Source organism: Coregonus clupeaformis, chromosome 28 (genome assembly GCF_020615455.1).
Source record: "Coregonus clupeaformis isolate EN_2021a chromosome 28, ASM2061545v1, whole genome shotgun sequence".
Classification (NCBI taxonomy): domain Eukaryota; kingdom Metazoa; phylum Chordata; class Actinopteri; order Salmoniformes; family Salmonidae; genus Coregonus; species Coregonus clupeaformis.
In genome coordinates, this window is record NC_059219.1 from 25,024,193 (window position 1) to 25,041,230 (window position 17,038).

Sequence of the window (17,038 nt, forward strand, 5' to 3'; positions counted from 1 at the left end):
GTTTTTTTGGTGTTTTTACATATAGCCTACAGTCACATAAACTAACGAAAATGCTATTGTGTTAATTGAAATAAAATAAAAAATGTATTCTAATGTTACCATAGACCTTCATAAACACAACCAAATTATTATTTTTGCAATAGCATATATGAAATATATTAATTACACTGTTAGAATGTTGGAGTCAAAATGACTGCTCATTAGCTAGAAGGGGGGTTCCCTCAAGGCCCAGCATTTCTACTGTAAAAGAGAATGAGATTAAAGCAGAAAGAGGAGAGAAAGAGCGAAAGGAGGCAGACAAGCAATGAAAGAGAAGATGTTAAAGTGTGAGTGTTAAAGAAAAAGAGAGGGTGGTAAGAGGAGTGACAGACCGAGTTGAGGGAGGTAAAAGTGACAGACCGAGCTGAGGGAGGTAAGAGTGACAGACCGAGCTGAGGGCGGTAAGAGTGACAGACCGAGCTGAGGGAGGTAAGAGTGACAGACCGAGCTGAGGGCGGTAAGAGTGACATACCGAGCCGAGGGAGGTAAGAGGAGTAACAGACCGAGCTGAGGGTGGTAAACGGAGTGACAGACCGAGCTGAGGGAGGTAAGAGTGACAGACCGAGCTGAGGGAGGTAAAAGTGACAGACCGAGCTGAGGGATGTAAGAGTGACAGACCGAGCTGAGGGAGGTAAGAGTGACAGACCGAGCCGAGGGAGGTAAGAGTGACATACCGAGCCGAGGGAGGTAAGAGGAGTAACAGACCGAGCTGAGGGTGGTAAACGGAGTGACAGACCGAGCTGAGGGAGGTAAGAGTGACAGACCGAGCTGAGGGATGTAAGAGTGACAGACCGAGCTGAGGGATGTAAGAGTGACAGACCGAGCTGAGGGATGTAAGAGTGACAGACCGAGCTGAGGGAGGTAAGAGGAGTGACAGCCGAGCCAAGGGAGGTAAGAGTGACAGACCGAGCTGAGGGTGGTAAGAGTGACAGACCGAGCTGAGGGATGTAAGAGTGACAGACCGAGCTGAGGGAGGTAAAAGTGACAGACCGAGCCGAGGGAGGTAAGAGGAGTAACAGACCGAGCTGAGGGTGGTAAACGGAGTGACAGACCGAGCTGAGGGAGGTAAGAGTGACAGACCGAGCTGAGGGATGTAAGAGTGACAGACCGAGCTGAGGGATGTAAGAGTGACAGACCGAGCTGAGGGAGGTAAGAGGAGTGACAGCCGAGCCAAGGGAGGTAAGAGTGACAGACCGAGCTGAGGGTGGTAAGAGTGACAGACCGAGCTGAGGGAGGTAAGAGTGACAGACCGAGCTGAGGGAGGTAAGAGGAGTGACAGCCGAGCCAAGGGAGGTAAGAGTGACAGACCGAGCTGAGGGTGGTAAGAGTGACAGACCGAGCTGAGGGATGTAAGAGTGACAGACCGAGCTGAGGGAGGTAAGAGGAGTGACAGCCGAGCCAAGGGAGGTAAGAGTGACAGACCGAGCAGAGGGAGGTAAGAGGAGTGACAGACCGAGCTGAGGGAGGTAAGAGTGACAGACCGAGCTGAGGGAGGTAAAAGTGACAAACCGAGCTGAGGGAGGTAAGAGGAGTGACAGACTGAGCTGAGGGAGGCAAAAGGAGTGACAGACCGAGCTGAGGGTGGTAAAAGGAGTGACAGACCGAGCTGAGGGAGGTAAGAGTGACAGACCGATGCTGAGGGTGGTAAGAGTGACAGACCGAGCTGAGGGAGGTAAGAGTGACAGACCGAGCCGAGGGAGGTAAAAGGAGTGACAGACCGAGCTGAGGGTGGTAAAAGGAGTGACAGACCGAGCTGAGGGAGGTAAGAGTGACAGACCGAGCTGAGGGTGGTAAGAGTGACAGACCGAGCTGAGGGAGGTAAGAGTGACAGACCGTGCCGATGGAGGTAAGAGGAGTGACAGACCGAGCCGAGGGAGGTAAGAGTGACAGACCGAGCCGAGGGAGGTAAGAGTGACAGACCGAGCTGAGGGAGGTAAGAGTGACAGACCTAGCCGAGGGAGGTAAGAGGAGTGACAGACCGAGCCGAGGGAGGTAAGAGTGACAGACCGAGCTGAGGGAGGTAAGAGTGACAGACCGAGCTGAGGGTGGTAAGAGTGACAGACCGAGCTGAGGGAGGTAAGAGTGACAGACCGAGCCGAGGGAGGTAAGAGGAGTGACAGACCGAGCCGAGGGAGGTAAGAGTGACAGACTGAGCCGAGGGAGGTAAGAGGAGTGACAGACCGAGCCGAGGGAGGTAAGAGTGACAGACCGAGCTGAGGGAGGTAAGAGTGACAGACCGAGCCGAGGGAGGTAAGAGGAGTGACAGACCGAGCCGAGGAAGGTAAGAGTGACAGACCGAGCTGAGGGAGGAAGGAGTGACAGACCGAGCTGAGGGAGGTAAGAGTGACAGACCAAGCTGAGGGAGGTAAGAGTGACAGACCGAGCCGAGAGAGGTAAGAGGAGTGACAGACCGAGCCGAGGGAGGTAAGAGTGACAGACCGAGCCGAGGGAAGTAAGAGTGACAGACCAAGCCGAGGGAGGTAAGAGGAGTGACAGACCGAGCCGAGGGAGGTAAGTGTGACAGACCGAGCTGAGGGTGGTAAGAGTGACAGACCGAGCTGAGGGATGTAAGAGTGACAGACCGAGCTGAGGGAGGTAAGAGGAGTGACAGCCGAGCCAAGGTAGGTAAGAGTGACAGACCGAGCCGAGGGAGGTAAGAGGAGTGACAGACCGAGCTGAGGGAGGTAAGAGTGACAGACCGAGCTGAGGGAGGTAAGAGTGACAGACCGAGCTGAGGGAGGTAAGAGGAGTGACAGACTGAGCTGAGGGAGGCAAAAGGAGTGACAGACCGAGCTGAGGGTGGTAAAAGTAGTGACAGACCGAGCTGAGGGAGGTAAGAGTGACAGACCGAGCTGAGGGTGGTAAGAGTGACAGACCGAGCTGAGGGAGGTAAGTGTGACAGACCGAGCCGAGGGAGGTAAGAGGAGTGACAGACCGAGCCGAGGGAGGTAAGAGTGACAGACCGAGCCAAGGGAGGTAAGAGTGACAGACCGAGCTGAGGGTGGTAAGAGTGACAGACCGAGCTGAGGGAGGTAAGAGTGACAGACCGAGCTGAGGGTGGTAAGAGTGACAGACCGAGCTGAGGGAGGTAAGAGTGACAGACCGTGCCGATGGAGGTAAGAGGAGTGACAGACCGAGCCGAGGGAGGTAAGAGTGACAGACCGAGCCGAGGGAGGTAAGAGTGACAGACCGAGCTGAGGGAGGTAAGAGTGACTGACCTAGCCGAGGGAGGTAAGAGGAGTGACAGACCGAGCCGAGGGAGGTAAGAGTGACAGACCGAGCTGAGGGAGGTAAGAGTGACAGACCGAGCTGAGGGTGGTAAGAGTGACAGACCGAGCTGAGGGAGGTAAGAGTGACAGACCGAGCCGAGGGAGGTAAGAGGAGTGACAGACCGAGCCGAGGGAGGTAAGAGTGACAGACTGAGCGAGGGAGGTAAGAGGAGTGACAGACCGAGCCGAGGGGAGGTAAGAGTGACAGACCGAGCTGAGGGAGGTAAGAGTGACAGACCAAGCCGAGGGAGGTAAGAGGAGTGACAGACCGAGCCGAGGGGAGGTAAGTGTGACAGACCGAGCTGAGGGTGGTAAGAGTGACAGACCGAGCTGAGGGATGTAAGAGTGACAGACCGAGCTGAGGGAGGTAAGAGGAGTGACAGCCGAGCCAAGGTAGGTGAAGAGTGACAGACCGAGCCGAGGGAGGTAAGAGGAGTGACAGACCGAGCTGAGGGAGGTAAGAGTGACAGACCGAGCTGAGGGGAGGTAAGAGTGACAGACCGAGCTGAGGGAGGTAAGAGGAGTGACAGACTGAGCTGAGGGAGGCAAAAGGAGTGACAGACCGAGCTGAGGGTGGTAAAAGTAGTGACAGACCGAGCTGAGGGAGGTAAGAGTGACAGACCGAGCTGAGGGTGGTAAGAGTGACAGACCGAGCTGAGGGAGGTAAGTGTGACAGACCGAGCCGAGGGAGGTAAGAGGAGTGACAGACCGAGCCGAGGGAGGTAAGAGTGACAGACCGAGCCAAGGGAGGTAAGAGTGACAGACCGAGCTGAGGGTGGTAAGAGTGACAGACCGAGCTGAGGGTGGTAAGAGTGACAGACCGAGCTGAGGGAGGTAAGAGTGACAGACCGAGCTGAGGGTGGTAAGAGTGACAGACCGAGCTGAGGGAGGTAAGAGTGACAGACCGTGCCGATGGAGGTAAGAGGAGTGACAGACCGAGCCGAGGGAGGTAAGAGTGACAGACCGAGCCGAGGGAGGTAAGAGTGACAGACCGAGCTGAGGGAGGTAAGAGTGACAGACCTAGCCGAGGGAGGTAAGAGGAGTGACAGACCGAGCCGAGGGAGGTAAGAGTGACAGACCGAGCTGAGGGAGGTAAGAGTGACAGACCGAGCTGAGGGTGGTAAGAGTGACAGACCGAGCTGAGGGAGGTAAGAGTGACAGACCGAGCCGAGGGAGGTAAGAGGAGTGACAGACCGAGCCGAGGGAGGTAAGAGTGACAGACTGAGCCGAGGGAGGTAAGAGGAGTGACAGACCGAGCCGAGGGAGGTAAGAGTGACAGACCGAGCTGAGGGAGGTAAGAGTGACAGACCGAGCCGAGGGAGGTAAGAGGAGTGACAGACCGAGCCGAGGAAGGTAAGAGTGACAGACCGAGCTGAGGGAGGAAGGAGTGACAGACCGAGCTGAGGGAGGTAAGAGTGACAGACCAAGCTGAGGGAGGTAAGAGTGACAGACCGAGCCGAGAGAGGTAAGAGGAGTGACAGACCGAGCTGAGGGTGGTAAGAGTGACAGACCGAGCGAGGGAAGTAAGAGTGACAGACCAAGCCGAGGGAGGTAAGAGGAGTGACAGACCGAGCCGAGGGAGGTAAGTGTGACAGACCGAGCTGAGGGTGGTAAGAGTGACAGACCGAGCTGAGGGATGTAAGAGTGACAGACCGAGCTGAGGGAGGTAAGAGGAGTGACAGCCGAGCCAAGGTAGGTAAGAGTGACAGACCGAGCCGAGGGAGGTAAGAGGAGTGACAGACCGAGCTGAGGGAGGTAAGAGTGACAGACCGAGCTGAGGGAGGTAAGAGGAGTGACAGACTGAGCTGAGGGAGGCAAAAGGAGTGACAGACCGAGCTGAGGGTGGTAAAAGTAGTGACAGACCGAGCTGAGGGAGGTAAGAGTGACAGACCGAGCTGAGGGTGGTAAGAGTGACAGACCGAGCTGAGGGAGGTAAGTGTGACAGACCGAGCCGAGGGAGGTAAGAGGAGTGACAGACCGAGCCGAGGGAGGTAAGAGTGACAGACCGAGCCAAGGGAGGTAAGAGTGACAGACCGAGCTGAGGGTGGTAAGAGTGACAGACCGAGCTGAGGGATGTAAGAGTGACAGACCGAGCTGAGGGAGGTAAGAGGAGTGACAGCCGAGCCAAGGGAGGTAAGAGTGACAGATCGAGCCGAGGGAGGTAAGAGGAGTCACAGATCGAGCTGAGGGAGGTAAGAGTGACAGACCGAGCTGAGGGAGGTAAGAGTGACAGACCGAGCTGAGGGAGGTAAGAGGAGTGACAGACCGAGCTGAGGGAGGTAAGAGTGACAGACCGAGCTGAGGGAGGTAAGAGTGACAGACCGAGCCGAGGGAGGTAAGAGGAGTGACAGACCGAGCCGAGGGAGGTAAGAGTGACAGACCGAGCCGAGGGAGGTAAGAGGAGTGACAGACCGAGCCGAGGGAGGTAAGAGTGACAGACCGAGCCGAGGGAGGTAAGAGGAGTGACAGACCGAGCTGAGGGAGGTAAGAGTGACAGACCGAGCTGAGGGCGGTAAGAGTGACAGACAGAGCTGAGGGAGGTAAGAGTGACAGACCAAGCTGAGGGAGGTAAGAGGAGTGACAGACCGAGCTGAGGGCGGTAAGAGTGACAGACCGAGCTGAGGGAGGTAAGAGTGACAGACCGAGCTGAGGGCGGTAAGAGTGACAGACCGAGCTGAGGGTGGTAAGAGGAGTGACAGACCGAGCTGAGGGCGGTAAGACTGACAGACCGAGCCGAGGGCGGATCAGACAATCATTAAAGAAGAGCATGACAGAGCAAGATTAAGACTAGAGAAAGACCCAGAAAGTATCTACACAACCTTCCCACTCCAGCCGCTTGTGTGAGAAAAAAAAAACATGGCGGTTTCATTGACATTCAGTGTGATTTTCCCATGGGTTTGGGGGTGGGAGAGTGAGGAGCAGCTGGTGACAGGGGTGACTTGGAGGCCAGGTCTGCTGCCCATTAGTTGGGCTAGGGAGGGCTAAATTTAGCCTGCAAGCATTGGCCGGACCGTCAGCTGACTACTACACACATTCTGAGAACCTGACTGACCGAAATGTCATGGAAACATGCTTTAAATATTGTACAATGCTATGTGTGTGTGTGTGTGTGTGTGTGTGTGTGCGTGTGTGTCAGTGGAGGCTCTTCAGTGGAGGAAGGGGAGGATCATCCTCCTCAGTGAATTTCATAAAAATAAAAATGGTAAAACATTTAAAAATGTATCCTTTTTAGATAAAACTATTCTAAATATAATCACGTCACCAAATAACTGATTAAAACACACTATTTTGCAAAGAAGGTCTACAGTAGCCTCAACAGCACTCTGTAGGGTAGCACCATTGTGTAGCTGGAGGACAGCCAGCTTCTGTCCTCCTCTGGGTACATTGACTTCAATACAAAACCTAGTAGGCTCATGGTTCTCACCCCCATCCATAGACTTACACAATAATTATGACAACTTCCGGAGGATGTCCTCCAGCCTATCAGAGCTCTTGCAGCATGAACTGACATATTGTCCACCTAATCAAAGGATCAGATAATTAATCTTGTACTGAAAGCATAAGCTACAGCTAGCTAGCACTGCAGTGTATAAAATGTGGTGAGTAGTTGACTCAAAGTGAGAGAAAGACAATAGTTGAACAGTTTTGAACAAATTAATTTCTTCCAAAATGAAGGAGAAGCAACTTAGCTTAGTTTCACTTACTTAGCTAGCAAATGCAGCTATCTAGTTTAGTCTACTGAAACACTCTGCTCAAACAGAGGAATGCTATGTTAGCTAGCTGGCTATGACTTTCCAACACAAGACTGGAACTCTTCCAAGTCAAGGTAAGCTTTTGGTATTACTAATTTATTGCCACCATGGCCTGCCGGTGTAACTGCTTACTGACTGAATTACTGTAACGTTACTGCATGATTGTAACGTGTTAGTTCTATTAGCTATGCTGACAACGTAGCGGTTTGGCTTGGAAAGTTTTTTTCGCCTGGTCACATACAGCTAATGTGTTGTGCATGGAAGTCCACAAACAAAGGGAAGAGGTGAGAGGAGGAGAGCGCATAGATGCAAGAAGGAATTCAACGTGGCTGCTATGAAAGTGAACTGTGTTTACGCGTGATCAGGGGTGTATTCATTCCGTCGATTCTGTGGAAAAATGTTTCTTAAACGGAAGCAAACGGAACAAAACAGGGATAAACATACCTGAATTTGTCCAATAGAAACTCTTGTTTGCAACTGTTGGACTAATGATTACACCCTATATCTGTCTGTCACCTCAAATTTGTCTCTCGACCTGTGTGCACCTACGTTGTAAACTTTAATTCATAGGCTAGGTTGTAGCAACCTCATGATGGGAATAGGGAAAATTCAAGTATCATGTAGTAGCCTAAACCTATCGCTGTTACATTGAACTGGGTGAATCGAATGAGAGTCATCCGATGTGCTCGTAATAGAAATAAAGCCATGAAAAATCGTCCTCCCTCATCATAAACGGCACTGACCGCCACTGGTGTGTGTGTGTGTGTGTACTTACAGCCCTCGTATATGTCTGTGGGTATGTGGACTGCCGTGGTGTTGTAGGAGATGAGTCGTCTAAATTGCTCGTCTTCCTTAAACTCTGGATAAAGCCGGTTTGGCTTCTTGACCTCTGTATCATTTGAGTCCAGCTATAAGGGAAAAAGACAAAGGGACATGTGATACTATTGATGCAAAATGGAGGTCAATGGAGAGTTAATGTATACTGCATGGATTTGGTGAATACAAAGTATTGTGTGTGTTTGTCTGTCTGTCGCATTGCATTATGGTGCGTTGTATGATAATACATGTGTGTGTCTGTATTTGTGTGGCGCTTGCTCCATCATCTGTTGCTGTGAATAATATTGCAGTATATTCAGATGCCTAACAGTACTGATCTTCTGTGTCTTGGCCCGTCAAAGCCAGAATGACATTAGTTGTTCAAGAGAGGTGTGTGCCTGCCAGTGTTCTATCACCCCATCCCCTGTGGAAGGGAATTACTGTCTGATCCCCCAGTATCAAATCAGACAGATGACTTCGGAGGCCAAGGGATGCAGACAATATCACAGGCACAGATACGTGTTCTTGAGATAACCCCTCACACACGCACACACACACACACACACACACACACACACACACACACACACACACACACACACACACACACACACACACACACACACACACACACACACACACACACACACACACACACACACACACACACTAGACATAACATGTATGCACGTTCATTTGAATATGCACGCATACACGCACATGCAAACAAAAACACACACTAAGCCTAGCATAGCAACTTCTTTGTGTCTTTTCTGGGCCCTAGAGCCTGGGATACAGCTGGGGGATGTGGGGGGGATCCTTTAAGGCTATCAATAACCTTTACAACAGGCTTAGTAACCATGGCTACAAAGACTGAAGGCGCAGGTGGGATTTTGTTGAATATACAGACTCGATATAACTCAGATCACGTCTCTTCACAACACATATTATACATGGAGAAAGAAACATTAGAAATGTACTCACGTTTTCTTTGGCATAGTAGTAATGAATGTCATCCGGCTATGGAGAAAGTGCGGGAGGGAAGAGAGAGAGAGAGAGAGAGAGAGAGAGAGAGAGAGAAATAGAAAGATGAAAAACACAGATTTCTTCTTTTTATAAACACAGCATGTGTAAAGTTTTCAGACAGTGTTAGAGCCGTGTGGTAACGGTGTTCCTATTTCATTTTGTTTTCCATTCTTCAGTGTGGTTGTAATCTTTTTCTTATTTCGTGAATTCAAGCACTTTTTCACTCTCTGTGTATGTCTATGTGTGTGTGTGTCTCACACGCCTAACTGTGTCTGTATTCACCTAATATGTGTGTGTGTGTGTATATGTGTGGTGTGTGTGTGTGTGTGTATGTATGCATCTGCTTGACACAAAAGCATCAGTAGTGTTGTAGCCAACTCTCACTTTCACCCGCTATGCGAGCTTCCTGTCAGAGCACGAGCAAGCCAGGCACTAACCAGCTAGCCTAGCCAGCCTAGCTGACAGATGGACGCCTTAGGGACATGGAGCCGGTTCACTGGTTAGCACCACCTGCCTGCCACCCCCAGCGCTGCAGCATGGGGATAAAGCTACATAAAACCCAGGCCGGTTCCCCCACCTGTGACCTGCTGGTGGTGTGAGGCTCGATAGTTAGCGCCAGGCATTTAGCGATGAGCTAGGTGTTAGCGATAGACACTACTGACAGCGGTGCTCCAGCATCTGCTCACCTCCCGAGAGACAGGCTGCAGTCCTTGCAGAGCACTGACACACAAGCTCACACACAAACACTCACTCTGTCTATATTTGTTTCTACTGTATCTCTCACATACTCAGATCCCTGAGGGGTGAGACAGTGTGGACCCTAGTGTGAGTGTCGCCTCACAAGGTGCTCCACAACATTAAGATGACCTGACAGCCATCATGAGGAGGTCTCTTCATGTTAGCTTTGAAGCGCTGTGGCTACACTCACCACCTCCTTAAGTGTGTGTGTTTTTTTGTTTGTTTGTGTGTGTGTGAGTGTGTGTGTTCTACGTGCATGCATGTGAATGTGTGTTAAGCGGGTTTCACACACACAGAGGCTTTTTTTTTGTAGAGTGCTGGGGTAAATGTTTTAAGTGATGTAACTCCTGAGGGAGGGAAGGCATCTTCTGGGCTTTCATACAGAAATGTATTTGATCTCCCACACCAGGTTGTGTACACACACACGCGCGTACACACAAATGCATACACACACGCACTCACGCACCAGCGAGGACATGGGCCGGTTCATGGAGGACTACGCTGTAACCGCTGTAACCGCAATGTCGGCCAGAGTGTTGAGAAGAAGGGGAGACGAGGGGGTGAGGAACGGACTGTAGACACTCCACAGCTGTCTGGAGACAGACTGGACCAGAGAGCTCTCCACCTAATGCTTTCACTGAGCGCGTGCAAGAGCCACATGGAGCAAAGACACTGCTCATGACACACATCATTGCCCGAGAAAGCCAGAGGTTTGAGAAACTGAAATGAATAGAGAAAAAGGGGAAAAGCCTCCATTTTCTGAACTACATTCAGCCTCGTTTGTCGTTGCCTGGAACACGCGCACACTTGGGTTCAATTAGCTAGCTCAACATAAACAGTCTGAAAAAGACAACCTCCGAGTCCTTTCATCGGTGCAGGCTTAATTGGCTAAGACTAACAAGTGCGCTAATATCTGCTCGTCAGTTACAGAAAACGCTGGACTGTTCACACTAACGACTCTTCACCAAGGGATAATTATCCAAGCTAGCCAAGCATCTCCATCCAGTCACAAATCCCAAGCCTCAAAGAAGTACACAACGGCAGTATAAAGCGGATAATACTTTGTTCCAAACACGTTCCTACTTTGTCCCACACACACGCATGTGCACACGTACGTACACAGATGACGCACACACACACTTCCCGTCTCCTGGGAGCAAGGGAGTGTGTAGGAATCAGACTGATAAGAAACTTTTAATGGAGAAAAATCATTAAAAGGAGTATCGGAGGTGGTTATCATGACTCTGTCCCAGTTAGTTTGAAGCTAATAGGCTAGTAGGAGGCAATGGAGTTCTCCCACATAGAGGCAGTAAAAAAATATATATATTAGCAAGTAATTTGTAATTTTCAATATGGCTGCCGAAAGTGAGAGGCTTTAATAAGTAGGAGAAGTAAATTAACTATTTGAATTCATTAGAAAAATAATGTTTGAACATGGGGAGTTGAGGAATTGCATCATAATTCATGATGAGGTCTACTAATCAAGTGCAGAGACAGGCTGCTCAGTAGAGAAATGTGTCCAATGTGGATTGAGTTCAAGTAGAAGAAAAGAAAAGATAAGGTTATTTGAATGATGTTCATATACAGTGCATTCGTAAAGTATTCAGACCCCTTCGCTTTTTCCACATTTTGTTACGTTACAGCCTTATTCTAAAATGGATTAAATTGTATTTTTTCCCTCATCAATCTACACGCAATACCCCATAATGACAAAGCAAAAACAGGTTTTTCGAAATGTTTGCACATTAATAAAAAATAAAAAGCTGAAATATCACATTTAAATAGGTATTCAGACTCTTTACTCAGTACTTTGTTGAAGCACCTTTGGCAGTGATTACAGCCTCGAAACTTCCTGGGTATGACGCTACAAGCTTGGCACACCTGTATTTTATTCTCTGCAGATCCTCTCAAGCTCTGTCAGGTTGGATGGGGAGCGTCGTTGCACAGCCATTTTCAGGTTTCTCCAGAGATGTTTGATCGGGTTCAAGTCCGGGCTCTGGCTGGGCCACTCAAGGACATTCAGAGACTTGTCCCGAAGCCACTCCTGCGTTGTCTTGGCTGTGAGCTTAGGGTCGTTGTCCTGTTGGAAGGTGAACCTTCGCCCCAGTCTGAGGTCCTGAGCGCTCTGGAGCAGGTTTTCATCAAGGATCGATCTGTACAGACAATTCCTTTGACCTCATGGCTTGGTTTTTGCTCTGACATGCACTGTCAACTGTGGGACCTTATATAGACAGGTGTGTGCCTTTCCAAATCATGTCCAATCAATTGAATTTACCACAGGTGGACTCCAATCAAGTTGTAGAAACATCTCAAGGATGATCAATGGAAACAGGATGCACCTGAGCTCAATTTCGAGTGTCATAGCAAAGGGTTTGAATACTTATGTATATAAGGTATTTCTGTTTTTAATTTTTAATACATTTGCAAATATTTATAAAAACCTGTTTTCGCTTTGTCATTATGGGGTATTGATGAGGAAATTTTTTAGAATAAGGCTGTAATGCAAGAAAATGTGGAAAAAGGGAATGGGTCTGAATACTTTCCGAATGTACTGTATACTGCCTTAATGGGAATTTAAGAGAGTAAGACCCAGCGTGTGCGTGGCTCTGAATGTGTCCCAATGTAATGAAATTCTATTTAATTGAAGGCTATTAAAACTCTATTGTCAATCTAATTAGATTTTATACGAAATTGACCATCCAGTTTTTTTATTTTACCAGGTAAGTTGACTGAGAACACATTCTCATTTACAGCAACGACCTGGGGAATAGTTACAGGGGAGAGGAGAGGGATGAATGATCCAATTGGAAGCTGGGGATGATTAGGTGGCCATGACGGTATGAGGGCCAGATTGGGAAATTAGTCAGGTTAACACCCCTACTCCTACGATAAGTGTCATGGATCTTTAGTGACCACAGAGAGTCAGGACACCCGTTTAACGTCCCATCCGAAAGACGGCACCCTATACAGGGCTTAGACCAGAGGAAAGAGTGTCTTCTACTGGCCCTCCAACACCACTTCCAGCAGCATCTGGTCTCCCATTCAGGGACTGACCAGGACCAACCCTGCTTAGCTTCAGAGGCAAGCCAGCAGTGGGATGCAGGGTGGTATGCTGCTGGCAAATAAAACAATAATATATGATCGTGAATGAAATCTATCTCTTCTTATAGAGTTCAAGGCTTCTGTAGGTAATGTATCCAGAGATAATGAGGACATTATATGAGAAGATGGTAATAATGTTGATCTACACAACCACTCACTCACCTCAGGATCGTTCTTCCACCGATGCCGCATCTGAAAATCCTCTGCAGCGGATGCCAGTGTCTGGAGAAAAAAAAACAGAGAAAGAGAGTTTGAATTTTAACACCTTTCATTTCAATTAAGGAGTCGATATAGTGCTTGTGGCAAGCATAGAGAGAGAAAGAGGGAGAGAGAGAAAGAGAGAGAAAAAGAGAAAGAGAGATAGAGACAGAGCGAGATAGAGAATGGTACGAATGTTCAATAACATTAATCACGGCCATGAAAGTGTTAAGAGCATAAAAGCCACCATACTCCACCGTACACAACATATACTAACGATATATTTCACACCTCAGCTCACCTTATCATGGCTAATTCAAACAACTGGCTCTACTTCTACAACCACTAGTAAGGCTGTCAACACAGGAAGTGCTTTTAGACTGAAAATCTAAACAAACATATTTTCACTCGACACCCCCAGGTGTGAAACGAGGCTGGGGGTGTCACAGTATAAGACGTCATTGTGCTCAAATTAGATCCCCCCACCCCCCCACACACACACTCCATCTTGACCCAGATCTGGCCCTGATGACTAGGTTAATGGGTTTCTAATGAGGATCATCTTTTCATCTCAACCTGGTCTAGAAACCCACTGTAACAGTAATTTCCCCTGGGAAAATATGGAATCCAATTCCAGTCACTAGCTATTACTACTGCAAAAAAGGGAGTTATTCGCATCACCCAGAATTTAAATAAGATGGAAAATTAATTGTAAATTAATTGAAGAAAGGCGAAGTGGGGGGTAAAAATGAAACCAGATGAGATAGTACCAAGAAAATCAAACAAAGAAAAACGAAACAAAGAGCTTCCTTTGAGGGTGAATCACAGGGTGCAGAGATCTTACAATCTTCAAAATGGCAGTTTGTGCTTAAGTGCTGTATCTATCAGAACTCGGATCTGCAGGCCAAGTGTCCCCTTTTCTTTGGCTCAGCAAACCACACGGCCTGCATCCCGGAATCCCAAAGCCAAACGCACTGAGCTTATGCTGCCTTTCTGTGCCACGCTATTGCTGCAGGCTGGGTGAGCTGCATGCTACCACACGCTATCGCCTAGTCTCCCCATTTGGCTACAATGAGAGGACTGTGTTAGCATTATATAATCTCCTCTATACAATGATATCACAAGTGCATAATTAATGTGATTATGCTTAATCAAAGCTAATGAACCCCCAACGCATACTGCCTGCCAGAGTGCTTTGCAAGCACCTTCTTTTTTCTGTCCGTCGCTGAATAAATTGAGGAGGCTAACACTGATCGTGGTCCTCTGTAGCTCAGCTGGTAGAGCACGGCGCTTGTAACGCCAAGGTAGTGGGTTCGATCCCCGGGACCACCCATACACAAAAATGTATGTACGCATAACTGTATGTCGCTTTGGATAAAAGCGTCTGCTAAATGGCATATTATTTATATTATTATCTAAAGCTAATGTGTTTAGCGCTGCTAGCGTTATTAGCTTGCATCTTCCCCTGAGCTTCTTGTAGCTGTGTGGGCCTGCAGACCCTATCAAAGCTAAGACCAACAGCATTATGACAGAGATGGAGTATAGATGGAGGGCTAAAATTTTTAGGGTGAAGTGCAATGTTACCTCACATTTTGGGGGGCACTGAGCAAATCTTGGGTCTTGTGAGCAGAAACTTGAACGTTGTGAGAATTTTGTGCAACTTAATATCATTTCTCAGAAGATCAAACATAAAAATGAAAACATTGAGCTTTGTCCTTACTTTAGAACAAACTTCCGGCGCGCGTTTGATTTCTATGATATAGCCTACAGTAGCCTATATGTGGTGTTTAATGCAGGCCTACATTGCATGAGACTTTTAAAAAGTTATTACATTATGAAGGGCTTGACATTCATTCACAATGTTTTACTTGGTCTGTAACACCATGGGCCAAATAGGTGACTGTAAATTGCGTTGTATTGTGTTGTATGATGCAAGAAACCACTTTATATAAATGCAAATAATTATTATTACCATACAGAGAATTAGATGATATAGGCTATCCCTCTGCCTATTGGCTTATTTGCATATTCAAGCCTGTCTCAAAATACAACAACACTGCACCTTTAATTTAGACATAAGGTTTTTACCTGACTGGCTTTTCAAAGACAGCTTGAAATGTAGCATACATGTTTTGTGCTCTTGTAGGAAGTAGTTACTCCCCATTGTTGACCTAGAATTATCTATAACTGGGCTAATAACTCGCTAACTAGCAAAGAATATCATCAAATGTGCACACGCGCGGCTCTGCGCTCTGATCTGAACTGAACTGATCTGAAAAGCGCATTCACTCACAGGGGATTGAAAGACCACTAGTGGGCTACCCCTGCCAATAGAATTCTACTCCGTTACGCTCTGGCTCTGCCTACAACAAAATCACAGACTCAATCTTGCAAAGTAAGATTTGTTTTGGTTTGTTGCATTGAAAAGGGGCTGATATAATGTTGATTCGATCACAGAAAAAACTTTGAGCTATATAGAGCTAACTAATGGGGCGAACTCAGTGAAATTCAATCTCTTGCGTCTCTGCACGGAATGGTATTTCTTCTGCGCCGCAGTCCTGGAGGAGGTGCGCTGACGTGCACAGCTTAGAGGGAACATTGGTGAAGTGTATGAATCACGAAGTAAATCTAACCCACAGAGCTAAACCTAAGATTGATTCTAGAGAGATGCACTGCTAATGGTTACCCTGGTTAGCTATGCCACAGTTATTTCCTGTTTTTGAGGTGACTTTTTAATTGTATTCATTTGGAATGCCTGGAAGACCAAGCAGGAAGAATTAGGGCCAATCACTGATATTAAACAACTAGCTCAGTTGGTGAGGTATGGAACTAAACCCTGCAGAAGTCATCATTTCTCAGAAGATCAAACATACAAATGAAAACATTGAGCTTTGTCCTTTCTTTAGAACAAAATGCAATGTACCACTTGGCTGTCTATTATTATTATTATTATTATTATTATTATTATTATTATTATTATTATTATTATTATTATTATTATTGTTACAAAAACGTTTTAAACGATACAAAACATCCACATACAAATGATAACATACAGATGCTCAACAACATCCACAATATCACCCCAGCTCAGACCCACCTGCACACCCCCGTCTCCAGCGCCCGCATCAGTCTCCACCACATGGCCTCAAACTTTGGCTGTCTATTATATAAGTAGTTCCCAAACTGTGGGGCGCATTCCCTAGGGGGGGCACGAGGGGTCGGCAGGGGGGGCGCATTGCCCCCCCAGGTTAGTCATTGCACACCTTAGAGAGCTATTTATAACTTGTTAGAAATGTCCAGATCAACTAGCCCATGTCAGCTAACATTTTTTTATTTAGTTTTTTTAGCCCATAGATATTGTTGTAATTTTTTTGTTACTCAAATATCACATGAATACACATTACACATGGCAAAATGTATAGAATTGCAAGAAAATTTGCTTTAAAAAGGCAAGATTCTCACCACCAACAAGAGAGGTGTGAACACTTTCTGTCATGAACAGTGCTTGTGCCCCTAGAAATAGACGTGGCACGCAGGCGGGGCGCGGGATGTTCGCCAATGCTGGGAGGGGGGGCCCTGAGTGAAAAAACCCTGTATTATATCACCCTGTCACAGGCCCTCCCAGTCAACACCACCTCATAAGATTGCCTGCTGCAGTTGTTTGAGAGATGTTCAGTTTGCAGCCGAACAGGCAGCATAGAGAAGACCAGCAAGAGGGCCCTCATCAGCATCATGCAGACATGCTCTTGCTGTGAGCATTCCTATGACTGAAACAGTCAGCCACATGTTGGCAAGTATCCAGCCAGCAACCTTCACCTGTCAGTGGCAACAGCTTTCACAGGTTCATCATTTGTACAAATACAGAAGGTAACCCACTTCATTTCTTTGATACATTTGATAACCCAATTGTGAAACATAATTTACATAAAACGGACATTATTTGGTGCTTATTTTCTACTTCTTAGATGCATATAATGTCATCATTTACATTTTAGCAGACACTCTTATCCAGAGTGACTTACAGTTAGTGAGTGCATACATTATTTTTTTATTTTTCATACTGGCCCCACGGGGGAATCGAACCCACAACCCTGG

At 47.7% G+C, this 17,038-nt stretch overlaps 1 protein-coding gene across 2 annotated transcripts in view; it reads right to left on the reverse strand.

The window, feature by feature from the left end:
- LOC121543412 (voltage-dependent calcium channel subunit alpha-2/delta-1) overlaps positions 1–17,038 on the reverse strand; it is a 194,254-nt gene that overhangs the window by 101,318 nt on the left and 75,898 nt on the right. For both annotated transcript variants that reach the window (XM_041853259.2, XM_041853257.2), the window contains exons 4-6: positions 12,905–12,964; positions 8,861–8,896; positions 7,836–7,968 (exon numbers count right to left, since the gene is read on the reverse strand). In XM_041853259.2, the coding sequence (XP_041709193.1) occupies positions 7,836–7,968; positions 8,861–8,896; positions 12,905–12,964 (229 nt within the window). The remainder of the gene's footprint in view (positions 1–7,835; positions 7,969–8,860; positions 8,897–12,904; positions 12,965–17,038) is intronic.